Genomic DNA, 27,923 nt, shown 5'->3' with positions numbered 1-27,923 from the left:
ACAGATTGGAGTAGAACCCCATCCCTTGTTCTCCTAATGGAACAGGATGAATCACTCCCATTGTTAACAGGTCTTCTACACAATGTAAGAATGCCTGTCTTTTTATGTGGTCTGAAGACAACTGAGACCTGTGGAACCTCCCCCTTGGGGGAAGCCCCTTGAATTCCAGAAGATAACCTTGGGAGACTATTTCTAGTGTCCAAGGATCCAGAACATCTCTTGCCCAAGCCTGAGCGAAGAGAGAGAGTCTGCCCCCCACCAGATCCGGTCCCGGATCGGGGGCCAACATTTCATGCTGTCTTGGTAGCAGTGGCAGGTTTCTTGGCCTGCTTTCCCTTGTTCCAGCCTTGCCTTGGTCTCCAAGCTTGCTTGGCTTGAGAAGTATTACCCTCTTGCTTAGAGGACGTAGCACTTGGGGCTGGTCCGTTTCTACGAAAGGGACGAAAATTAGGTTTATTTTTGGCCTTGAAAGGCCGATCCTGAGGAAGGGCATGGCCCTTACCCCCAGTGATATCAGAGATAATCTCTTTCAAGTCAGGGCCAAACAGCGTTTTCCCCTTGAAAGGAATGTTAAGTAGCTTGTTCTTGGAAGACGCATCAGCTGACCAAGATTTCAACCAAAGCGCTCTGCGCGCCACAATAGCAAACCCAGAATTCTTAGCCGCTAACCTAGCCAATTGCAAAGTGGCGTCTAGGGTGAAAGAATTAGCCAATTTGAGAGCATTGATTCTGTCCATAATCTCCTCATAAGGAGGAGAATCACTATCGACCGCCTTTACCAGCTCATCGAACCAGAAACATGCGGCTGTAGCGACAGGGACAATGCATGAAATTGGTTGTAGAAGGTAACCCTGCTGAACAAACATCTTTTTAAGTAAACCTTCTAATTTTTTATCCATAGGATCTTTGAAAGCACAACTATCTTCTATGGGTATAGTGGTGCGTTTGTTTAAAGTGGAAACCGCTCCCTCGACCTTGGGGACTGTCTGCCATAAGTCCTTTCTGGGGTCGACCATAGGAAACAATTTTTTAAATATGGGGGGAGGGACGAAAGGAATACCGGGCCTTTCCCATTCTTTATTTACAATGTCCGCCACCCGCTTGGGTATAGGAAAAGCTTCTGGAAGCCCCGGGACCTCTAGGAACTTGTCCATTTTACATAGCTTCTCTGGGATGACCAAATTGTCACAATCATCCAGAGTGGATAATACCTCCTTAAGCAGAGCGCGGAGATGTTCCAACTTAAATTTAAACGTAATCACATCAGGTTCAGCTTGTTGAGAAATGTTCCCTGAATCTGTAATTTCTCCCTCAGACAAAACCTCCCTGGCCCCATCAGACTGGTTTAGGGGCCCTTCAGAACCGTTATTATCAGCGTCGTCATGCTCTTCAGTATCTAAAACAGAGCAGTCGCGCTTACGCTGATAAGTGTGCATTTTGGCTAAAATATTTTTGACAGAATTATCCATTACAGCCGTTAATTGTTGCATAGTAAGGAGTATTGGCGCGCTAGATGTACTAGGGGCCTCCTGAGTGGGCAAGACTCGTGTAGACGAAGGAGGGAATGATGCAGTACCATGCTTACTCCCCTCACTTGAGGAATCATCTTGGGCATCATTGTCATTGTCACATAAATCACATTTATTTAAATGAGAAGGAACTCTGGCTTCCCCACATTCAGAACACAGTCTATCTGGTAGTTCAGACATGTTAAACAGGCATAAACTTGATAACAAAGTACAAAAAACGTTTTAAAATAAAACCGTTACTGTCCCTTTAAATTTTAAACTGAACACACTTTATTACTGCAATTGCGAAAAAATATGAAGGAATTGTTCAAAATTCACCAAAATTTCACCACAGTGTCTTAAAGCCTTAAAAGTATTGCACACCAAATTTGGAAGCTTTAACCCTTAAAATAACGGAACCGGAGCCGTTTTTAACTTTAACCCCTTTACAGTCCCTGGTATCTGCTTTGCTGAGACCCAACCAAGCCCAAAGGGGAATACGATACCAAATGACGCCTTCAGAAAGTCTTTTCTATGTATCAGAGCTCCTCACACATGCGACTGCATGTCATACCTCTCAAAAACAAGTGCGCAACACCGGCGCGAAAATGAGGCTCTGCCTATGATTTGGGAAAGCCCCTAAAGAATAAGGTGTCTAAAAAAGTGCCTGCCGATATAATCTTATCAAAATACCCAGATTAAATGATTCCTCAAGGCTAAATATGTGTTAATAATGAATCGATTTAGCCCAGAAAAAGTCTACAGTCTTAATAAGCCCTTGTGAAGCCCTTATTTACTATCTTAATAAACATGGCTTACCGGATCCCATAGGGAAAATGACAGCTTCCAGCATTACATCGTCTTGTTAGAATGTGTCATACCTCAAGCAGCAAGAGACTGCACACTGTTCCCCCAACTGAAGTTAATTCCTCTCAACAGTCCTGTGTGGAACAGCCATGGATTTTAGTAACGGTTGCTAAAATCATTTTCCTCATACAAACAGAAATCTTCATCTCTTTTCTGTTTCTGAGTAAATAGTACATACCAGCACTATTTTAAAATAACAAACTCTTGATTGAATAATAAAAACTACAGTTAAACACTAAAAAACTCTAAGCCATCTCCGTGGAGATGTTGCCTGTACAACGGCAAAGAGAATGACTGGGGTAGGCGGAGCCTAGGAGGGATCATGTGACCAGCTTTGCTGGGCTCTTTGCCATTTCCTGTTGGGGAAGAGAATATCCCACAAGTAAGGATGACGCCGTGGACCGGACACACCTATGTTGGAGAAATAGGGACTCTAAGGCTTGGATTCCAATAGACTCTCATATACTTCATTCCCCCTCTCCGGGAGCTTTATGTTGGATAGCAGGGCAGAATCGGCCCCCATGGTTGAAAGCATATCCGCTTCTACACCATGTGTTTGAATTATGGGATATTTTGATAAAGAGATTCCCAGGAATATCAACACTCAGATCACCCATGTCCCCAATTTCCCCGAATGCTGAGCTACTAGGAGGGGTGACAGGAATAACCTGAATAATTGGGAGATGGGTTATAAGGTTCCCCTATTCAATTTGATCAGTGATGGCAAACTCAAAAACAGAACAGATCTTACAGACATCCTAGGTGGAGTCTTTGTTAAGTGGCTAAAATATAACCAGGTTCACCGTTTCCTCCACACCCACCCACTTACACAGTCACTTACAAGAAATCTAACACCCTTTGAACAGACATGCGCTATGACAACTCCAGCACATCACACCTTATCATGGGCTAGGAGACTCCTAGTTAAAGGGCCATTATACACTCATTTTTTCTTTGCATAAATGTTTTGTAGATGATCTATTTATAAAGCCCATAAAGTTTTTTGGGGTTTTTTTTAAATGTATAATTTTGCTTATTTTTAAATAACATTGCTCTGATTTTCAGACTCCTAACCAAGCCCCAAAGTTTTATTTGAATACCGTCAGCTACCTTCTCCAGCTTGCTCCTGTTTGTGTAAAGGGTCTTTTCATATGCAAAAGAAGGGGGGGGGGAGTGTCTTATTTCCCATTTGCAGTGGGCTTTCCAACTACCTTTTCAACAGAGCTAAACTGAAAGCTTCTAAGTTTTTAAACCATTTTATACTGGTTTTTTATATACGCATCTGTGCATCGTATTCTTTATAGTAGTGTCTATTACATGCAGTTATATGAAAATGAGTGTATACTGTCCCTTTAACACACAAAACTCAAAACTCCCTGACTATACAGAATGCTGGCATGGGGAATTGAATAGGACTCTCACAGAGGCAGAGTGGGATAGAATGTTTAATAACACAAGGAAATCTTCCTCCTCAGCTAGATTTTTAGAGACAAACTACAAACTCTTGACTAGGTGGTACCTGACACCTACCAGACTTAAATGCATTTTTCCTGCCTCGTCTGAACTTTGTTGGAGGGGTTGTGGGGAAAGGGGGACGATGACACACATCTGGTGGGTATGTCCCAAATTGTCATCTTTTTGGGAAGGCATTCAGAACATCCTACAAGTTATAATGGGGCGGGGGGCACACATATCAGTTAGACCTGACAACGGCCTTACTGAACCTGTTACCTAAATGTAAATTAAGAACACGACTAATCCAGCTGGCATTGAACTCTGTGATTTCCTTAGCCTAGCGATCTAGCAAATTTGCCCGACCTTGAGAGACTGGCACACTCACATGACGGACACCTTAAGAATGGAAGAATACGGTTTCTTTAAATCGAATAGGTTAGGATTCTTCCATGATTTAAAATTCATCTGGGATGAAATCCAAAACGATCTAAAGATAGAAGGGGGAGCTTTACACAAGTTGCAGGAGTGACCTAGGAGGAATGATAAGCTTAGTGAGACCTTAAAATGGAATGACTGATGCGGTCCCACCTCTGCCTGATACCCTAATAATGATCCTTTAGACTAGCACTTCTCTCAAATGTTATTAGAAAAATACAAAGACGAGGGATGTCATTGGATGTGTAGAAAAGTTTATAATGTGATCTTAAATTAAGAAATTTCGGCAAAGTGTTGTTGTTGTTTGAGTTATGTTTTGTACATTGGTGAAATTGTCAATCACCATGCACTCACATGGAGTGGAGCCACTGTTTTCAAATGGACAGGCTAGTTCTACTTGAACAAGAATTATCTCATTCCACTACATGGGATTACTTTCTCCTTTTTTTTGGAGATTGATGGTTTCTCCCTCTTTCTTCTGTTTAAATTTTTGTATCCACAATGACATCTTTTTGTAACATGCTGTTAAATAATTATAATAAAAATTAATAAATATAAAAAATATATATATATATATATCTATTTAAAGGAGAAAAACAATTAACATACAGATTCTGTCCCAAGGCTACATTATATGAGCTTTTCCCATTTGGCCAGATGCGGTAACTAACCTTTCCAGTTGTGATTTTATCTTAGCTGTGAGCTAGCTGGTGAGTGCTGGGTGTTTCTATGTGTTGTATTACTTTTTGTTTGTAATCCCCCTTGTTTCTTGCACCCATTCCGGACTGGGGTTAACTGCCTGTGGCTCTGGTGACATCATAACTTTTTTGGAGTGCTATTTAGCACCCAGGGCTGGATGTTGCCAAGTCACAGGATGTGTACCTGGTCCGGTTTTGGAGTGCAGTTCCCTTCCGTGTTTTGTATTTCTCTGGGTGATTACATCCACCTGTGCACCCCTCCTTTGTTCTCAGTTTGTTTGGCTTTGTGAGCTCGCATGGTGTGGCTATGTTAGGGACTCAGGCAGTGGAAAGGACCTTGACGTGGTGCCTTAGCTTTAGCCATTTGGCCAGATGCGGTAACTAACCTTTCCAGTTGTGATTTTATCTTAGCTGTGAGCTAGCTGGTGAGTGCTGGGTGTTTCTATGTGTTGTATTTCTTTTTGTTTGTAATCCCCCTTGTTTCTTGCACCCATTCCGGACTGGGGTTAACTGCCTGTGGCTCTGGTGACATCACAGCTTTTTTGGAGTGCTATTTAGCACCCAGGGCTGGATGTTGCCGAGTCACAGGATGTGTACCTGGTCCGGTCTTGGAGTGCAATTCCCTTCCGTGTTTTTATATATATATATATATATATATATATATATATATATATATATATATATATATATATATATATATATATATATATATATATATATATATATATATATATATATATATATATATACACACACACACACATATACATACATACATACACACACACATATATATACACACACACATATACATACATACACACACACATACACACATACATACACACACAGAGAAGCACACTCACAGGAATGAACAACCGGCTCAATACCATTGTTAGCCTGTTCTATGATGATTTACCACCTGAGTGCAGCTTCTTTTAGCCCAGTAATGCTTTTCACAGAGTAGAACTTTCCTGTAGTATATCAGTCTGATCCCACCTATTACAGTCAATCCAGCTCCGAAATACCAGGCAATTCACTCTGAACAAAGAACATAGCAACCCCAGACGATCGTTTCGGCCTTCATTGGGCCTCGTCAGTGAGGTGTAGCCATATTCCTCTAAGCACACTGAGAAAGGAGTCCACGTCTGGATTCCCCTTTTTCCCATAGGGAGACTAAATACACACAGAGAGAAGCACACTCACAGGAATGAACAACTGGCTCAATACCATTGTTAGCCTGATCTATGGCGATTTACCACCTGGGTGCAGATTCTTTTAGTCCAGTAATGTAAACTGTAGTATATCAGTCTGATCCCATAGAACAGGCTAACCATGGTATTGAGCCAGTTGTTCGTTCCTGTGAGTGCACTTCTCTCTGTATGTATTTAGTCTCCCTATGGAAAAAGGGGCAACCAGACGTGGACTCCTTGCTCAGTGTGCTTAGAGGAATATGGCTACACCTCACTGACAAGGCCCAATGAAGGCCGAAACGATCGTCTGGGGTTGCTGTGTTCCTTGTTCAGAGAAGAATTGCCTGGTATTTCGACGCTGGACTGACCGTAATTGGCGGGATCAGATTGATATACTACAGGAAAGTTCTGCTCTGTGAAAAGCATCACTGTGCTAAAAAGCTGCACCCAGGTGGTAGAACAGGCTAACAATGGTATTGAGCCAGTTGTTCGTTCCTGTGAGTGCACTTCTCTCTGTATGTATGTATGTATGTATATATATATATATATATATATATATATATATATATATATATATATATATATATATATATATATATATATATATATATATATATATATATATATATAGTCAAGAGTCACAAAGACAATGCATCACTCACCGTTTTTTCAGCATATAAAATTCAGCTTTATTCAACAAATGTTAAAATTCCATAGCCCAAACGTTTCGGTTCCTATCTGATACCTTTCTCAATGGGTTGACATCCAGCAAATTACGGTCTAACAAACATATCCACTCACACATAGTGTGTTGAACTCTAGCAGACACGCGTGGCTAATTAGCATATCCAATCATGTTCAATCACATGATCATGACGATAATGTTAAGGATAGCACAGTATCAAGTCCAGGATTACCATTGTGCCACGATTTCCACTAGAGTCACTCAGTTAATTCATAAAAATAGACTGAGGTCTAGCATTGCGTTAAGTCCCTTTGGGGCTACGGTGTCCAAACAATAAATCCATTGGGTCTCAGCTTGGAGCAACTTCTTGTTTCTATCCCCTCCTCTTTTTAATGGAGGTATATAATCTATCAGCATTGAGTGTATGCTCGTGGCTGTGTGTCCAGCCTGAACAATGTGCCACTGGTTGGTCTGCAGTGCCCTTCTCTATTGCCTCCCTTATGGCACAACGATGGTTAGCCACAACCCACGAACGTGAGTACAATGTTATCTATATGGCTTACATGAACTAGCACTCCCCTGTTGTGAAAAGCTAATAAAAAAGCATGTGATAAGAGGCTGTCTGTTGTAGCTTGGAAACAGGCAGAAATTTAGATGTTTAAAGGTTATAAAGTATATTAAGATAACAATGTTGGTTGTGCAAAACTGGGGAATGGGTAGTAAAAGCGTTATCTATCTTTTTAAACAATAACGATTTTGTTGTTGACTGTCCCTTTAAATGTATTATGTTCTCTATTTACAGGTAAGCATGCGCACACACACACAAAAAAGAAAACTGATAACATCCAAATGACAAATCGGTTTGATACACTCACTGACTGAATCATGCAACAAGTGTAAAATATTGCATGGATGTAAATGCTGTAAACAAAAAAACATAAAAGATTGGTTTGTTGTGCATTGTGTAATGTTAAGTGGTTAAAAAAAAAATCACACATGAAAAAATATCAATGCAGTTCAATAGTTAGTGGGAAAAGTCCACTCTTTCAAATACAGGAAAAGCCTGTTTTCTTACACCCAACTCAGTAACAAAAACATAATTTATGCTTACCTGATAAATGTATTTCTCTTGTGGTGTATCCAGTCCACGGATCATCCATTACTTGTGGGATATTCTCATTCCCAACAGGAAGTTGCAAGAGGACACCCACAGCAGAGCTGTCTATATAGCTCCTCCCCCAACTGCCATATCCAGTCATTCGACCGAAAACAAGCAGAGAAAGGAGAAACCATAGGGTGCAGTGGTGACTGCAGTTTAAAATTAAAAAATACCTGCCTTAAAATGACAGGGCGGGCCGTGGACTGGATACACCACAAGAGAAATAAATTTATCAGGTAAGCATAAATTATGTTTTCTCTTGTAAGGTGTATCCAAGTCCACGGACCATCCATTACTTGTGGGATACCAATACCAAATCTAAAGTACATGGATAAAGGGAGTGACAAGGCAGGTACTTAAACGGAAGGTACCACTGCCTGTAAAACCTTTCTCCCAAAAATAGACTCCGAAGAAGCAAAAGTATCAAATTTGTAGAATTTTGAAAAAGTATGAAGCGAAGACCAAGTCACCGCCTTGCAAATCTGTTCAACAGAAGCCTCATTTTTAAAGGCCTATGTGGAAGCCACAGCTCTAGTAGAATGAGCTGTAATCCTTTCTGGAGGCTGCTGGCCAGCAGTCTCATAGGCTAAGCGGATTATGCTTCTTAGCCAAAAAGAAAGAGAGGTTGCCGAAGCCTTTTGACCTCTCCTCTGTCCAGAGTAGACAACAAACAAAGCAGATGTTTGACGAAAATCTTTAGTAGCTTGTAAGTAAAACTTTAAAGCACGAACCACGTCCAGATTGTGTAATAGACGCTCCTTCTTTGAAGAAGGGTTAGGACACAAAGAAGGAACAACAATCTCTTGATTGATATTCTTATTAGGTAAAAACCCAGGTTTGGTATGCAGAACTACCTTATCTGCATGGAAGATCAGATAAGGAGAATCACATTGTAAGGCAGATAACTCGGAAACTCTACGAGCTGAGGAAATAGCTACCAAAAAAAGAACTTTAAGAACCAAATTTAAGCTCCAAGGTGGAGCAACAGGTTTAAACAAAGGCTTGATTCTAACTAAAGCCTGACAAAATGCCTGAACGTCTGGGACATCCGCCAGACGCTTGTGCAAAAGAATAGATAGCGCAGAAATCTGTCCCTTTAAAGAACTAGCTGACAATTCTTTCTCTAATCCTTCTTGGAGAAAAGATAATATCCTGGAAATCCTGACCTTACTCCATGAGTAGCCCTTGGATTCACACCAATAAAAATATTTACGCCATATCTTATGATAGATTTTTCTGGTGACAGGCTTTCATGCCTGAATTAAGGTATCAATGATTGACTCGGAGAAACCACGCTTTGATAAAATCAAGCGTTCAATCTTCAGGCAGTCAGCCTCAGAGAAATTAAATTTGGATGGTTGAAAGGACCCTGAAGTAGAAGGTCCTGTCTCAGCGGCAGAGTCCATGGTGGAAAAGATGACTTGTCCAACAGATCTGCATACCAAGTCCTGCGTGGCCACACAGGCGCTATCAAGATCACTGATGCTCTCTCCTGCTTGATTTTGGCAATCAGACGAGGGAGCAGAGGAAACGGTGGAAACACATAAGCCAGGTTGAAGGACCAAGGCGCTGCTAGAGCATCTATCAGCGTTGCCTTGGGGTCCCTGGACCTGTATCCGTAACAAGGAAGCTTGGCGTTCTGGCGAGACGCCATGAGATCCAGTTCTGGTTTGCCTCAACGATGAACCAATTGTTTAAACACCTCCAGATGGAGCTCCCACTCCCCCGGATGAAAAGTCTGTCGACTTAGAAAATCCGCCTCCCAGTTCTCTACACCTGGGATATGGATAGCTGATAGGTGGCAAGAGTGAATCTCTGCCCAGCGAATTATCTTTGAGACTTCTAACATTGCTAGGGAACTCCTTGTTCCCCCTTGATGGTTGATGTAAGCCACAGTCGTGATGTTGTCCGACTGAAATCTGATGAACCTCATTGTCGCTAGCTGAGGCCAAGCCTGAAGAGCACTGAATATCGCTCTTAGTTCCAGAATGTTTATTGGAAGGAGTGACTCCTCCTGAGTCCACGATCCCTGAGCCTTCAGGGAGTTCCAGACTGCACCCCAATCTAGAAGGCTGGCATCTGTCGTTACAATTGTCCAATCTGGCCTGCGAAAGGTCATACCTTTGGACAGATGGACCCGAGATAGCCACCAGAGAAGAGAATCCCTGGTCTCTTGATCCAGATTTAGTAGAGGGGACAAATCTGTGTAATCCCCATTCCACTGACTGAGCATGCAGAGTTGCAGCGGTCTGACATGTAGGCGTGCAAACGGCACTATGTCCATTGCCGCTACCATTAAGCCGATTACTTCCATGCACTGAGCCACCGAAGGGCGAGGAATGGAATAAAGAACACGGCAGAAATTTAGAAGTTTTGATAACCTGGACTCCGTCAGGTAAATTTTCATTTCTACAGAATCTATCAGTCCCTAGGAAGGAAACTCTTGTGAGGGGGATAGAGAACTCTTTTCCTCGTTCACCTTCCACCCATGCGACCTCAGAAATGCCAACACTATGTCCGTATGAGACTTGGCAATTTGGAAGTTTGACGCTTGAATCAGGATGTCATCTAAATAAGGGGCCACTGCTATGCCCCGCGGCCTTAGGACCGCCAGAAGCGATCCCAGAACCTTCGTAAAAGTTCTTGGGGCTGTAGCTAACCCAAAGGGAAGAGCTACAAACTTGTAATGCCTGTCTAGGAAGGCAAACCTGAGAAACCGATGATGATCTTTGTGTATCGGAATGTGAAGATAAGCATCCTTTAAATCCACTGTAGTCATGTATTGACCCTCCTGGATCATAGGTAGGATGGTACGAATAGTCTCCATCTTGAATGATGAGTAAAATCCCTGTCCCTGTTCCTCCTTTGGAACTGGATGGATCACTCCCATAACTAGGAGGTCTTGTACACAGTGTAAGAATGCCTCTCTCTTTATCTGGTTTGCAGATAATTGTGAAAGGTGAAATCTCCCTTTTGGGGGGGAAGCCTTTAAGTCCAGAAGATATCACTGGGATATAATTTCCAACGCCCAGGGATCCTGGACATCTCTTGCCCACGCCTGGGCGAAGAGTGAAAGTCTGCCCCCTACTAGATCCATTACCGGATAGGGGGCCGTTCCTTCATGCTGTCTTAGAGGCAGCAGCAGGCTTTTTGGCCTGCTTACCCTTGTTCCAGGTCTGGTTAGGTCTCCAGACCGTCTTGGACTGAGCAAAAGTTCCCTCTTGTTTTGCATTAGAGGAAGTTGATGCCGCATTTGCCTTGAAGTTTCGAAAGGCACGAAAATTAGATTGTTTGGCCCTTGACTTGGACCTATCCTGAGGAAGGGCATGACCTTTTCCTCCAGTGATATCAGCAATAATCTCCTTCAAACCAGGCCCGAATAGGTTCTGCCCCTTGAAGGGAATGTTAAGCAGCTTAGACTTTGAAGTAACGTCAGCTGACCATGATTTGAGCCATAGCGCTCTGCGCGCCTGGATAGCAAAACCAGAATTCTAAGCCGTTAGTTTAGTCAAATGAACAATGGCATCCGAAACAAAAGAATTAGCTAGCTTAAGTGCTCTAAGCTTGTCAAGTATGTCATCCAATGGAGTCGCTGCCTGTAAAGCCTCTTCCAGAGACTCAAACCAGAACGCCGCAGCAGCAGTGACAGGAGCAATGCATGCAAGGGGCTGTAGGATAAAACCTTGTTGAATAAACATTTTCTTAAGGTAACCTAACTTTTTATCCATTGGATCTAAGAAAGCACAACTGTCCTCGACAGGGATAGTAGTAAGCTTTGCTAGAGTAGAAACTGCTCCCTCCACCTTAGGAACTGTCTGCCATAAGTCCCGTGTGGTGGAGTCTATTGGAAACATTTTTCTAAAAATAGGAGGGGGAGAGAACGGCACACCTGGTCTATCCCATTCCTTAGTAATAATTTCTGTAAACCTTTTAGGTATTGGAAAAACATCAGTGCACACCGGCACTGCATAGTATTTATCCAGTCTACACAATTTCTCTGGCACTGCAATTGTATCACAGTCATTCAGAGCAGCTAAAACCTCCCTGAGTAACACGCGGAGGTGTTCAAGCTTAAATTTAAATGTAGAGATATCAGAATCAGGTTGCATCATCTTCCCTGAGTCAGAAACATCACCCACAGAAAGAAGCTCTCCTTCTTCAGCTTCTGCATATTGTGAGGCAGTATCAGACATAGCTCTTAAAGCGTCAGTATACTCTGTATTTGGTCTAACTCCAGAGCTATCTCACTTTCCTCTAAATTCAGGTAGTCTGGCTAATACCGCTGACAGTGTATTATCCATGACTGCCGCCATGTCTTGTAAAGTAAACGCTATGGGCGTCCTAGATGTATTTGGTGCCATTTGAGCGTGAGTCCCTTGAGCGGGAGTCAAAGGATCCGACACGTGGGGAGAGTTAGTCGGCATAACTTCCCCCTCGTCAGATTCCTCTTGTGATAAATTTTTTAAAGACAGAATATGATCTTTATTGCTTAAAGTGAAATCAGTACATTTGGTACACATTCTAAGAGGGGGTTCCACCATGGCTTTTAAACATAATGAACAAGGAGTTTCCTCTATGTCAGACATGTTTGTACAGACTAGCAATGAGACTAGTAAGCTTGGAAAACACTTTAAATCAAGTTAACAAGCAAATATAAGAAACGGTACTGTGCCTTTAAGAGAAACAAATTTTGTCAGTAGTTGAAAAACAGTGAAAAAAGGCAGTAAATCAAACGAAATTTTTACAGTGTGTATAATAAGCTAACAGAGCATTGCACCCACTTGCAAATGGATGATTAACCCCTTAGTTCAAAAAACGGATCAAAAAACGATAGTTTTTTAACAGTCACACCAAACTGCGACAGCCTTGCTGTGGGCCTACCTTCCCCAACAAATGATTTTGGAAAGCCTAAGAGCCCTTTAGAGATGTAAAAGTTACTGCGCAAAAAAGCGCTAAATTAGGCCCCTCCCACTCATAGTAACACAGTGGAAAGCCTCAGGAAACTGTTTCTAGGCAAATTTAAGCCAGCCATGTGAAAAAAACTAGGCCCAAATAAAGTTTTATCACCAACGTATATATAAAAACATTTAAACATGCCAGCAAACGTTTTATATTGTAAATATAAAAGAGTATTACCTCAGAAAGTAAGCATGATACCAGTCGCTATTAAATCACTGTATTCAGGCTTACCTTACATAAATTTGGCATCAGCACCATTTTCTAGCATTCACATCTTCTAGAAAAATCTTAACTGCACATACCTCATAGCAGGATAACCTGCACGCCATTCCCCCGCTGAAGTTATCTCTCTCTTCAGTCATGTGTGAGAACAGCAATGGATCTTAGTTACAACCTGCTAAGATCATATAAATCACAGGCAGATTCTTCTATTTTTCTGCCTGGAACAAAATAGTACAACTCCGGTACCATTTAAAAATAATAAACTTTTGATTGAAGCAAAATAACAGCTACATTTCACCACTTCTTTCTTACTACCTCCATGTTTGTTGAGAGTTGCAAGAGAATGACTGGATATGGCAGTTGGGGGAGGAGCTATATAGACAGCTCTGCTGTGGGTGTCCTCTTGCAACTTCCTGTTGGGAATGAGAATATCCCACAAGTAATGGATGATCCGTGGACTGGATACACCTTATAAGAGAAAGAATTCCACTTACCTGATAATTGCCCTCATCTAACTCTGTATTCACATCATTCTCACCTTTGCAGTCCCTCCTACATTGTAAGTTCCCACAGGAATAGGGCCCTCAATTCTTCCTGTATTTGTTTATTACATTTTGTTTGGTCTCTTACAAGTTTTTTATCATTGTTTTACTTATAAAAATTGCACCCATGGACAGCACTGCAGAATAAGTTGTCACTTTATAAATAAAGTATTATAATAATAATGAAAATGATAATGAAAATAATAATAATAATAGTCAGCCAACAACATTTCTTGCTAATCCAAGACTAATACACATATGCATGTACAACATACACATAGAGATTTAAATTCAATTATGACCTACTTTACTTACCTTCAGGCTTATTTGGATCACGATTAAGAACAGCATATCGAGGAAGCAAAATCCCTTCATCCTTGAGAATCCTATAAACTTCTATTCTGCACAGTTAAATCAAGATAAACACAAAATGGTCAATTACATATTTAAATTAAATTAAATAAAAAAGGGCACAATTCACTAACTACAGAATTAGACCAATGTTGGAAGTTATGCAGTATTACATTTAGCTTTAATACGACAATGATATTACATATATATTTATATATATCTTACCGGTCTTGAATTTGATATTGTAGATTCAAGTCATTAATTACAAATGGATTCCTGAGTTTTGAATAAGCAACTGCTTTGTCCAATGGAAAACCTTAAATAAAACATTTTATTTATAAAAATAAGACCATAAAAGATCACATTATTATAGCATTCTCACCTCCATGCTTGACCTAAACACAAATATGCTAGTTATTTGCATTACAGAAATAGCTGCAATATAGAAAACATGGCTCTTGCAGTCTTGCTTGTTTTGTAACATCTGAGTTCATCACTGCCAAAAGCCCAGGTCATAAATCTTCAGAAAATTATCTTTTTATTTTACAAAGATTAATCATTACAAACATTTTAATATGCCACAACTTGCTGAATGGCCACACAATTACAAAAAGTAAAGCTTAAACATAATAAGTTGATGGTAAATGTGTTCTTTTCGTTGAAGAAATGCAACAGCTGGAATTGACTGCTTTAATCCAATTAGCTTAAAGGGACATTTTAGTCAAAATTTAAATGCACATAGATGAATTACATCTTTGAATAGAAACATATTTGCAATATACATGTATTGACAAAAATGCTTCTAGTAAAAGTTATCACTGTTTTAGTGTTAGCATTTTTCTCTGCACGTGCATGTGAAGCATAGCTAAATATTCTCAGTGCACCAGCATTTTAAACAGTGCAGCTGCTCAGAGCACCAGTGGGACTTGTATCATGTCAGCAATTAACAAATTGAGTCATTACCAGATGGTACAAGCATCTTACACTCTCTAAGTGATGTGTTTAAAATGCTGGTGCACGGTGCATACTTAAATACACTTTTGAAACAGCTATAGTTTTTATTACAAGCATTTTTGCCCATACATATATATTACAAAAATGCTTCTATTCAAAACTGAAATGCACTGATGTGGATTGCAATTTTGGATGGAATGTCCCTTTTAAGGGACAGGAAACCCATTTTTTCCCTTCATGAACTAGATAGAGTATACAATTCTAACAACTTTTCAATTTACTTCATTATTTAGGTATCCTTTGTTGAAAAGCATAGCTATATATAAAATGTGAAGCCACCAATCGGCAAACAGCACCCAGGTGCTGAGCCTACCTAGCTATTCCTTTTCATCAAAGGTTACCTAAATAATAAAGCAAATTACAAAATAGAAGTAAATTGAAAAGTTGTTTAAAAATTGTATACTCTACCTGAATCATGAAAGAAAAAATTTGGGTTTTCTGTCCCTTTAAGAACCCTATCACTAATTAAGGGCATCTAATTAAAATAGTAGTGAATTCTTCTATTTTTTGTATGTATTTTATTTGATACGGATTATTGTTGGTCAGAAAAAAATATATATTATGTTTTTGTTTACTATAAATTAACGTAATTATGCAGGTTACAGATGGCCAATTACAGTCATACAGTGGTCTTAGCATTTACATATGAGATTTTTTACAAAAAGAGGGTTACACACAATACACAGAGAAACCAACAAAACAAGTACCTATATATTCTTTTTTACTGCATGATTCCCTCACCCCAAACATAGCATCCGAATACAGGACTATTACTGTAATATAACAAATACTTTTACTTATTTTTCTTTCTTCACTATTATTTAGGAAATGTGATTTTTAATTACTTTGTTTCCAAAAAGACATGTCTCACCCTAAGGGCCCAGGTACTAGCAAAGCAATATTTTTCTTATCAGTATCATATACTTAAAAGGGACACTGAACCCAATTTTTTTCTTTCGTGATTTAGATAGAGCATGAAATTTTAAGCAACTTTCTAATTTACTCCTATTATCAATTTTTCTTCGTTCTCTTGCTATCTTTATTTGAAAAAGGCATCTAAGCTTTTTTTTTGGGGGGGGTTCAGTACTCAGGACAGCACCTTTTTTTTTATTGGTGGATGAATTTATCCACCAATCAGCAAGGACAACCCAGGTTGTTTAAAAAAATGGGCCGACATCTAAACTTACATTTTTGCATTTCAAATAAAGATACCAAGAGAAAGAAGAAAATTTGATAATAGGAGTAAATTAGAAAGTTGCTTAAAAGGTCATGCTCTATCTGAATCACGAAAGAAAAAATTTGGGTTCAGTGTCCCTTTAACTTGTCATAGCTAAATAGTGCAAAAGTTACCTAAACCTCATATTGCTATTTATTGTAGATGGCTTACACTGCAGCCATTTAGCCTAACAAATTTATAAAATGCCTCATGCACAGCGTAACAAGACACATTTCCACTTAGCCAAGATTGTGTTCTCATTACCCATTCTTATCTCCAAACTACTTCACGCAGACACTTGTGCAGTTTTGCTTGGTATTTTAATAAAATCGTGGCAAATATTTTCTCTATATTTTGCATTGCATAAGTTACAGTATATAACACAGTTGCATTGACTTAAATTAGGTAATAGGTTAGCCTATGGTATTATCACACTTGTTGCATTATAACCTAGCTGACCACTGACTTATTAACACAATTATTTTTGCTATTTGAAATTTAATATTCATACAATTTGCTTCATTATTAGTTCACTATCATTAATAAATTGTATTATCACTTATAATTCATGACTGACAATAAGTTTTCCTAATTATATTTTTTGAGCACATGTAAAAGTGTTTAGTAACATTATATTTGTATTTTTTTTTCCTCTTACTACACCATTACTCAATAGCCCTAATTGTGTGGGTACCAGTATCACAACACATAAATAGAGATTTCTCCCAAAAATTTACAATTTTAATTTTAATGTGTTTACTCTCCCTTTAAAGTGAATGTAAAGTTTAATGAATAAGTGCCGGCTTTTAAAAAATACTCTTAAAAACAGGGGCATTTTCATTCATTACACTTTACAATGACGCTTCTTTTTTAAAATAGTTACCTTTTCTTTATGGAAAGCAGACCGGCGATCCTCCGCCCACAGTTTCTGCTGTAATTAGTAGATCAATGATGAATCCGGCTTCCTCCAATCGTTGCGTGTCTCACGAGTTGGACGCCAAAGGGGGCACGCAACAATTGGAGGAAGCCGGATTCGTCATCAATCTGCTAACTACAGCAGGAGTAGGGGGAGTATCACCAGTCTGCATTCCATAAAGAAAAGGTAAGTATTTTTTTTAAAAAGTGTCATTGTAAAGTTTAATGACTGAAAGTACCTCTGTTTTTAAGAGTATTTTTAAAATCCAGGCACTTATTCATTAAACTTTTCACTTTAAGGGGCAGACAAAAACATGTTGAATTAACTTTATATTTCTGTGTATTTCTAGTGAAAATGAAATAATCTATTACTTATTGGGGTGGGGGGCATTACAGTAATTATGAATTTGCATTTACCTTTGGAATGAAAAGAGATAAGGCAGTCACACAAAGGCCAATTTTCAACTGGTTCATTCAAAATGACATCTTCTTCAAAAATCACTACAGTGATATATTTAAACAAGGAAAGCCGCTCTAAGATTTCTTTCATGGGTTTGGACTTAGACTTTTTTGCCATTGCACAGATTCCAACCACAATCTGTCGTTCAGGAGGCTGCAAACAAATGGTAAAATGCAACACATTAGTGTTTGGCTTAAAACATGAATTGACAAATGTATATGAAACTGTCAGAATAATTACATATTTAGTAGCCTGTAAAGAAATGTATTTATGTAGCTCACTAGTCTGGTCTACCCCTGACTTAAAATGATATTCAACTAAACTTCAACGAAATAGTTTCTAAAACTGAAACTTGTGTTTCAAAATCAGAATATACGTATATGTATCTTGTGATTGGCTGATGGCTGTCACATGATGCAGTGGGAAGGAAAATAACGCTAACTTTGAAATTAATCAGAAAAAAAATCTACTATTCATGTGAAATTCAAACCAAGTGCTTTTACATCATTTATTTATTATGCATTTATTAATTATGCCATTCTACGGCGCTTAGCAATTCTTTATATATTAACCCCTTAGTCAATATGACATGTATACGCAATGTGCATTACTTTGCTTATCATACCAAACGGCGTATATGTATATATATGTATATATATATATATATATATATAAATATTTATATTTATATTTATATAGGGACAGTCTACTCTAGAATATTTATTGTTTAAAAAGATAGATAACCCTTTATTACCCATTAGCCAGATTTGCATAACCAAAACAGTTATATTAATATATTTTTTACCTTTGTTATTAGCTAAGCCTCTGCACACTGCCCCCTTATTTCAGTTATTTTAACAGACTTGCATTTTATCTAATCAGTGCCCTCTCATAAGTAACTCCACCGGTGTGAGCACAATGTTATCTTTAATGGCACAAATTAACTAGCCCTCTAGCTGTAAAAAACTGTCAAATTCCTTCAAATAAGAGACGGCCTTCAAGGGCTTAGAAATTATCATATAAGCCTACCAAGGTTTAGCTTTCAACTAAGAACACCAAGAGAACAAAGCAAATTTGATAAGAGTAAATTGGAAAATTGTTTAAAATTGCATGCCCTATCTGAATTATGAAAGTTTAATTTTAACTAGGCTGTCCCTTTAAGTTACAGTCGAGAGCTGGAGTTTCTGAGCTCCAGGCATCTGCCTGTATATGGAACCGGAGCCCGATTAGCAGATGCCAATCATTACAAATGGTTACATTGTGTGTGTCGCAGTCTGTAACGTTCATCTGCTGGTGCCGGCGGGAGGTGTGGGAGGGAATCTCCGAGGCGGGTGGCTGGTTTAGCAGCGGAGGGGGGGGGGGGAGGGAATGGGATGGCCCTACACTGCAGAAAAAATAAAATAAAGGGAGGGATGGGGCACTATTTTACAGAAAAAGGTGGGGTGAGGGGTCCCCAACGATCGCCGGAGGGGGGGAACCACTACACTACAAAAAAATAAAAAAATAGCTAACCTAAGTACCTAAGATTGCTGACATTAGTTAGAGGGGTGGAGGGTTAGAGAGTTGTTTGGTAGGGATCCTACACTGCAGAAAATAAAAAAAAATAGCTTTAAAACTTCATATTGGCAGACTACTATCTGCCATTACCTAAGATGGTGATGACCAGTGGGGGGTGAGGAAGGGAAAATAGCTGTTTGGGAGAGATCAGGGGGTGGGAAGTGTCAGGTGGGAGGGTAATTTCTACACTAAAGATAAAATTAACCTTACAAGCTACCTGATTAACCCCTTCACTGACGGTAATAATAGAAGTGTGGTGCACAGCTACAATTAGCAGCATTTTAATTACCAAAAAGTAATGGTAAAGCCATGTATGACTGATATTTCTGAACAAAGGGGATCCCAGATAAGCTTGTACAACCATTTGCGCCACTATTACTCAAGCAGTACGTAAAACATTTCAGTGAGAAACCCAAAGTTTGTGAAAAAGTTAACTTTTTTTTTTATTATTTAATCGCATTTGGCAGTGAAATGGTGGCATGAAAAATACCAAAATGGGCCTAGATCAATACATTGGGTTGTCTACTTAAATATATAGTTTTTACAGGTAAATAACACAAAAAAAAAAAAAAAAAAAAAAAACAAGGATCTATTTCTGTTTAAATGGAGTGATAGCAAAAATGCTAAAAGTTCTCCGGTATTTTGGGCAAGTTCTTCTCTGAAAGTCCCGGTAGTGTGAAGGGGTTAACAAAGCCCAAATACAGAAAGTAAAATACAGTAAATATTAATAAGCCTATTCACATAAATGCACTTAAAATGATGGACCTATAGAATTAATATTGTTTATACTTACAGAATCATATTCATCATCCTCATCATCATCAATAGTTTCGTAGAGCCTATTCAAGTTTTCAGCTTTATTTTGTTCTAAGACATCATCGGCTTCCTCACAACCCACAAAAAATCTGGGAATGTCCCCCTCTGTTGCACTAACAGACATAGTACTGTTTCCCTTAAAAGCTACACGATACTGGTTTCATCAGGGCAGATATTTTTCACAGAGAGAAAAAATATCCTTGTAGACAAGCCTCTTGAAAGTATGATAACGCAGGAGCCTCATTTCCAGACTTCATCTCTTGCAAATTAATGCTTTTCTATTTGAAGTTAGCTTAACTGCAGTATCTCAGCTCTAAAAGAAAAAACAGAAATACAAATTAGAATTGCAGCAATGTAAAAAGCAAATACATCATCTAATTTTTTTACAAATAATTGAACAGGTTTATATGAGCATTTAATGTCACATGTTACTCCTGCATATCTTGCTCTTTTATTTCACCAAATGCAAACTAAGTTTGTCTCCAAATATGTAATGTGATTACTGCACTGATTTGTTTAAAATGTCATACAACATGTTGAGATCTGTGCATATCCTAAAAGGGCTAATTAAGTAAAAAATTGTTTGCATAAAAAATTGTTTAAAAATTGCTGGCAAGTATTTTAATTTAATTTTCAAAAACAAGCAAAATTAATTACATAGTCATGCTGTCTGGAGTAATCTGCTCCCAACCCCTTATCAGTGTTTAGACACAGGCATTGTATTTCAACTGAGTTGACAGCTTCTAGGCATGCTCTTGCAGATAATCACTGTGCACTTTTGCATTCTACCAAAGCAACAGTAAATATAGATACAGCCAGAGAAGGAAATGTGTGAGGGGAGTTAGAGCTGTACAATTCGGAAACTTAAAAAAAAAGGGTTAATATTAAGGCACTGCAATATAAATTTGCAAAAAGTAATTAAAGTACATATTATATTTTGTTTCTATCCCAACTTGGTTTATGTCACCTTTAATGCAAGGTAAAATAAGCTGCAAAATGGCACAATTTGATTTGTATTTACTTTGATTTGTATTTACTAAAAAAAAAAAAAAAAAGTTATCAGTACCATGTGCTCCTTTAAAATTTACTCTGCCCATCTAGATTCTGCAATCCAGAAAGCTTCACTTCTTGCTATGAGAGAGAGTTCCAGGTTCAACGGTCTTCATAAATAATATTGTGTATGGTCGGCACATGCAAGGGAAATGTGATCATATTACTCCATGGTGCAAACATTTGTAGAATAAGGCCCATAATGAGGCTACTTTTGTTTTACAAATGAGCCATATCTGAAAATATTTAGCAAAGGACTATTATTTCGAAATAGATTAAAAATTTGATTTGCATAAAACGAATTTAAAATCGAATATTAGTAATATTTTTGAATTTGATGTAAAATACATAAAACTAAACATTTGAATTATTCGAACAAAATATTTTTGAATGTTCTTTAAAATGCGAAAATATTTTGTATAAAAGAATGTTAGAATGTTTATATGAACATTTGAAATTTGAATTTAACGAATATTACAAACATTTTTAAAATGTTTAATGTTTTGAATCATTCACCCATCCGTAGATGTCATGTCTAGTTTTGAGGGGTACTGCCTTGTATTTTTTTCAGGGATGAACTGTGCTTTTTAGGAAGAAAACCTAAGTAGCACTGCAAAAGTACACATTCTCAACTAAATATGGCTGCTTTTGGGAACGATAAAGTCAAAATTAAACATTAATGATTCAGATAGAGCACACAGTTTAAAGAGACTTACCAATTGACCTTCATTATTGAATTTTGCACAGTTTTTTATATTCACACTCAGAGGCACCAGCTTCTACTGAGCATGTGCACAAATTCACAGTTATACGTATACTAGTCTGTGATTGGCTGATGTCTGTCCCATGATACAAGGGGCAGGCAAACGTGGAAAAAATAAAATTTGCCAGAAAATAATCTTCTGCTTATTTGAAATTCAGAGTAAGTGTAATTGCATTTTCTTTTTTTTATTGTGCACTTGTTTATTAGTTAATTATGCAATTTTATAATAAAAGTACATTAAAATGTATCTTAATTTTACAGCAAGACAGGAGGCTTCATATTTTGCATCAAATCTTTACTGAAATCCAAACAGCAGCATAGAAAATTGAACAGAAATTTGCATAAAAGTTGCAACAGTACAGCACCAATCAGCACAGAGATAGAGTATAACAGTCTCAACACATCATATTAACTTCCTCTTTCCTTTGCTGCGCCCAGACAGCAGGTCACGTATAATTTTTTTCTCCTATATATCTCTCTAATTACATTGGTATATTATCTATATTATATTGGTTTATTTAGTTTATTCCTGATTACACTTAGCTACTTATGCTTTATATTTAGTTACCGTTATTGGTAATCTAATTCTGTTTATATTCCGTTATTTTTGTAGCATAATTCGTTTAATCTGAACCTTACTTTCTTTTTCCTTGTATATCTTTATTTCTTTTCTACCTGTTCTAAGTGGTATTGTATGAATCTCATTGGTGGCAGTGGCGTCCTTCCTGCAGTGATCGGACGGCTGTAGTTTTACCGATCTCATCACTATTTTCAGCTGACTCACGGTCTCAGGAAGGACCGCCCCTCCCACCTCCGAGTCTCGCGCGTCTTTACATTGGGGCCTAGGCAGACGCTCCTCTGACCAGCTTGTATGCCGGTCGGCTGAGCGAGCTGCTTCTGGTAACAGCCCTGGAGGGGAATTTTACCGAATAAGTGTATAGGTCAATAGGGTTGCCTGCATTATGGTCGAGTGGGCAAATAAACATAAATGTTATTTAATCTGTACTTTGGGGGGAAATAATTTTTGTTAGAGATATATATATATATATATATAGATAGATAGATATAGATATATATATAGATATATATAGATATATATATATATATATATCCTCCATGTGTATCTGCACTCACAATGTCATACAGTCGCCAACCAGGGTGCAAGATCAATAATATTCATAGTAATCTTCAACATAGGACTGCACTCGCTGGGTTTTCACAAAATACTTATTTATTAGGTAACGTTTCGGAGTTCACAGACCCCTTCCTCAGACCAGAACAAACATGCAACTGAACACAGTGACTATCAAATCCTATCAGAACCACACTGCTCAATTGTCCCAACGCATTATATTATGAATCCATTCTACAATATATGATATGCAAGCTCTTCAAAACCTAATAAAGGTGGTGTTTCTGCAGATTATTAAAGCCAGATCGTACTTGAAAGAAACATGTACATAGCAATCTCTTATCAATATCATCCAACCTACCTAATCAAATGTGTAGCATATCCAAAGTGCTGTTCAATTTATATGTCAGATCAGGCTCCAAATATTGTGTGGAGAGGAACGTATCGGACTAGCAAATCTAGCCCTTAGAATATATCAGGCGTCAAAAGAAACAGCTCCGGCGCCCGTAGTGCTCCTTAGCCTAGCGCATGGCTAATTAGCATATCCTGATGACGTACGCGTGTGTGTTCACGCGTCCTCATGGGAACATTGTTGCGAGCCAAAAAACAAATAGTGTGCGATCCTAACAGCCTTTTATCCATTACGCTAGCTAAAAGCAAAGATTCAAAGGGAGATCACATATAGACAACATTCTGTTACATGGGCATATGTTTGAACATAGGTAGGCTAAGTATGGAACAGATATATATGGAACAGATATATATACGGTGGGTCATACATACTATACTCCATATAAAAGCCGGATTGTGCATACAGTGTGTACAATGTGTTTATGCCTAAGGCAAGCAGGGTGTGTATAAGGAAGAATTGTACCCTGCAATGTTAAAAACAATGTGATATCCACAGTCCTATAGGTATTGCTAGAAATGAAGAGGGATGCTTATATATTATTCTCTGTGATGGCTACAGTATATTTCTGCCATAGGATTAAAGTACGTGTGATGACAATTAGGCAAAACAGAGAGTGATCCTTATCGTGTATGTACATATAAATATATGACAGTAAAGCATAAGACCTTGTGCCTGGACCCCCACTTGTCCATACAGTGGAACCTCAAAATATATAAATTGGTTCACTGTTACAAATGGCAATCAAAGTTTAACCATGATGTCCTTAGCAAATCAATAAAGATGTGCTACCAATGTAATGTTATTATTTTTGATCCAGGAGGACCTGTGTCAATCCCCTCAAACAGTTCCTGTTAGGTTGTTATACATCCATCCAGTGTCCAAAGTATGACCTTCAGACAGTTCCAGAGTATTCAAGGTACCCCATCGTTACCCATATGCCACGTACTATTGTGAACTGCTTCCATCCGTGCGCAGACACCATATAGGCCCATAAAAGACTCTTAAGGAGGTCCCACCAAGTGTGTATCACACTAGGGCATATGAAACTCACTGATTAGTTAACCAACTAAAGTACGTCAAAGCAGGGCCAAAAGCAGTGTGCAATACATTTACTCCGCTGATCAATAGTCCATCCCTTACTTGTGTCCCACTATCGCGGGTGAATCGCACCAGGTGCTTCATCACAAGAGCGGAGTGATAAGTAGTCAATCTACCTTAGTATCAGAGGAAGCAGTGCCAGTCAGACATATTCAGGCCTTTGGGGTATAGGGTACCAAGTCTATGAATCCATCTAGACTCCATCTTGAGTAGGGTTCTATCCCTGTCTCCACCACGTTTGAGGGCAGGAACATGGTCAATTAGGATGAACCTTAAGTCAGTTACTCTAGGTTTGGCCATAAGAAAATGTCTTGCCACAGGTTGGTCCGATACTCCTTTATCCAAGGCGCTCCTTATCTGATCTGTGATTAGCCATCCTTAGTCGTGCATTGTCCGTCGTTTTTCCTACATAAAATTGGCCACAGCAGCAGCTCAACAGGTAGATCACATGAGTAGTTGTGCAGGTGATATAGTGTCTTATTGTGTACTTCTGAATCGTATGTGGACGTCTGAAAACTTTACATGGAATCATTCCACTGCATGTTGTGCATCCCAGGCACCTGTAACAGCCCTTCTTCTTTGTTTTGTGCCATTGTTGTTTTATATAGCATTGTTGTGGGTCTGTGGACATGAGTAGATCCCTTAGGCTCCTTCCTCGTCTATACCCCATAATGGGGGGATCCATATGTTCAAACGGTAAACTTGAGTCTGTCGCTAGGATCTCCCATCTCTTTCCGATGTCCTGGGCCATCCTATCCTTCCCTTTATTGTAGGTGGTGGTGAAACTCATCCTCTTTTTTGGTCTGCTCCAGACGGTTGGGCTGATTTCCCTCCTGGGTGGTCACCTCATCTATAACACCTTGTATAAGTTCCATTTTATATCCTCTTTGTAGGAACTTTTCAGTCATCATTTGTAGTTGTGTTTCAAGATTGCTGGTTTCCGTGTTATTTCTTAATACTCGGATCATCTGTGACTTTATGATCGCCTTTCTGGTGTGTGGAGGATGGTTGCTGGATGCTTCAAGTATAGAATTCCAGTCCGTAGGTTTGGTATAGAGAGAGTCGTGAATAGTGTGCCTTGTTTCTTGTAAATTCTAAGGTCCAGGAAGTCAATGCTATTCAGATCATACTTCAACTCAAATTTGATTGGGTCCCAAGTGCGTTTAGTCGTATTACCCAATCCTTCAAGGAGTCCTCTGTGCCCTGCCATATTAAAACAACATCGTCAATGTACCTTTTCTGTATCAATATTGTACACGTCTATGATATCATGCTTGTAGTGTTCCATGTACAAGTTAGCATATGATGGGGCCATATTTGACCCCATTGCTGTCCCCATGAGTTGTTGGTAAAATGTACTTTCAAACCGAAAGTAATTTAGGGTTAAACATTTTTCCAGTAGATCAAGAATCAGGGAGATCGGAGGTCCCACATATGGGAACCGTGTCAAGGCTAGTGTAACCACCTTAAGTCCATCAGTGTGGGGGATGACCGTGTACAGACTTCTCACATCCATGGTGAGCAAAAGGTTATTGTTGCCAATATTATCCATGGTGTTTAGTATGGTGATGAGGTCACCTGAGTCCCTAATGTAAGAGTCCATTGATCTCACTAGTGGCTGTAGGAGGGCGTCAACAAATATTGCTAGGGGTTGTAGCAGGGACCCCCTAACTGACATGATTGGCCTCCCTGGGGTTTTTTTTTGGTCCTTATGTATCTTGGGTAGAGTATACAAAATTGGATGGATAGGGTACACAATGTTGAGGAAATTATATTCATCCATGCTCATCCAGTTCAGCTGTCGTGCTTCAGATAATACAATATCAATATTCCTTTTAAAAACGTTAGTTGGATCTCGGGTAAGTTTTTTTATAAGTCTGATGATCATCGAGTTGGCGAAGTATTTCCTCGCGATATTGGTCATCCACAACCATCCTCCACACACCAGAAAGGCGATCATAAAGTCACAGATGATCCGAGTATTAAGGAATAACACGGAAACCAGCAATCGTGAAACACAACTACAAATGATGACTGAAAAGTTCCTACAAAGAGGATATAAAATAGAACTTATACAAGGTGTTATAGATGAGGTGACCACACAGGAGGGAAATCAGCCCAATCGTCTGGAGCAGACCAAAAAAGAAAGGATGATTTTCACCACCACCTACAATAAAGGGAAGGATAGGATGGCCCAGGACATCAGAAAGAGATGGGAGATCCTAGTGACAGACTCAAGTTTACCGTTTGAACATATGGATCCCCCCATTATGGGGTATAGACGAGGAAGGAGCCTAAGGGATCTACTCATGTCCACAGACCCACAACAATGCTACATAAAACAACAATGGCACAAAACAAAGAAGAAGGGCTGTTACAGGTGCCTGGGATGCACAACATGCAGTGGAATGATCCCATGTAAAGTTTTCAGACATCCACATACGACTCAGAAGTACACAATAAGACACTATATCACCTTCACAACTACTCATGTGATCTACCTTTTGAGCTGCTGCTGTGGCCAATTTTATGTAGGAAAAACGACGGACAATGCACGACTAAGAATGGCTAATCACAGATCAGCCATAAGGAGCGCCTTGGATAAAGGAGTATCGGACCAACCTGTGGCAAGACATTTTCTTATGGCCAAACATAGAGTAACTGACTTAAGGTTCATCCTAACTGACCATGTTCCAGCCCTCAAACGTGGTGGAGACAGGGCTAGAACCCTACTCCAGATGGATTCATAGACTTGGAACCCTATACCCCAAAGGCCTGAATATGTCTAATGACTGGCACTGCTTCCTCTGATACTAAGGTAGATTGACTACTTATCACTCCGCTCTTGTGATGAAGCACCTGGTGCGATTCGCCCGCGATGGTGGGACACAAGGGCTGGACTATTGACCAGCAGAGTACATGTATTGCACACTGCTTTGGCCCTGCTTTGAAGTACTTTAGTTGGTTAACTAATCAGTGAGTTTCATATGCCCTAGTGTGATACACACTTGGTGGGACCTCCTTAAGAGTCTTTTATGGGCCTATATGGTGTCTGCGCACGGATGGAAGCAGGTCACATTAGTACGTGGCATATGGGCAACGATGGGGTACCTTGAATACTCTGGAACTGTCTGAAGGTCATACATTGGACACTGGATGGATGTATAACAACCTAACACAGGAACTGTTTGAGGGGATTGACACAGGTCCTCCTGGATCAAAAATAATAACATTACATTGGTAGCACATCTTTATTGATTTGCTAAGGACATCATGGTTAAACTTTGATTGCCATTTGTAACAGTGAACCAATGATATATTGTGAGGTTCCACTGTATGGACAAGTGGGGGTCCAGGCACAAGGTCTTATGCTTTACTGTCATATATTTATATGTACATACACGATATGGATCACT

At 39.2% G+C, this 27,923-nt stretch overlaps 1 protein-coding gene across 1 annotated transcript in view; it reads right to left on the bottom strand.

Moving 5' to 3' along the window:
- PPIP5K2 (diphosphoinositol pentakisphosphate kinase 2) overlaps positions 1 to 27,923 on the bottom strand; it is a 466,186-nt gene that overhangs the window by 416,021 nt on the left and 22,242 nt on the right. The window contains 4 exon segments of the mRNA XM_053701522.1: positions 14,039 to 14,124; positions 14,300 to 14,390; positions 17,637 to 17,832; positions 20,030 to 20,365. Coding sequence (XP_053557497.1) covers positions 14,039 to 14,124; positions 14,300 to 14,390; positions 17,637 to 17,832; positions 20,030 to 20,176 — 520 coding nt within the window. The 5' untranslated portion in view covers positions 20,177 to 20,365.

The sequence above is a fragment of the Bombina bombina genome, chromosome 2 (assembly GCF_027579735.1).
Source record: "Bombina bombina isolate aBomBom1 chromosome 2, aBomBom1.pri, whole genome shotgun sequence".
NCBI lineage: Eukaryota > Metazoa > Chordata > Amphibia > Anura > Bombinatoridae > Bombina > Bombina bombina.
The sequence above is the reverse complement of the archived record's forward strand: the minus strand, read 5'-3'. Positions and strand labels throughout refer to the sequence as shown.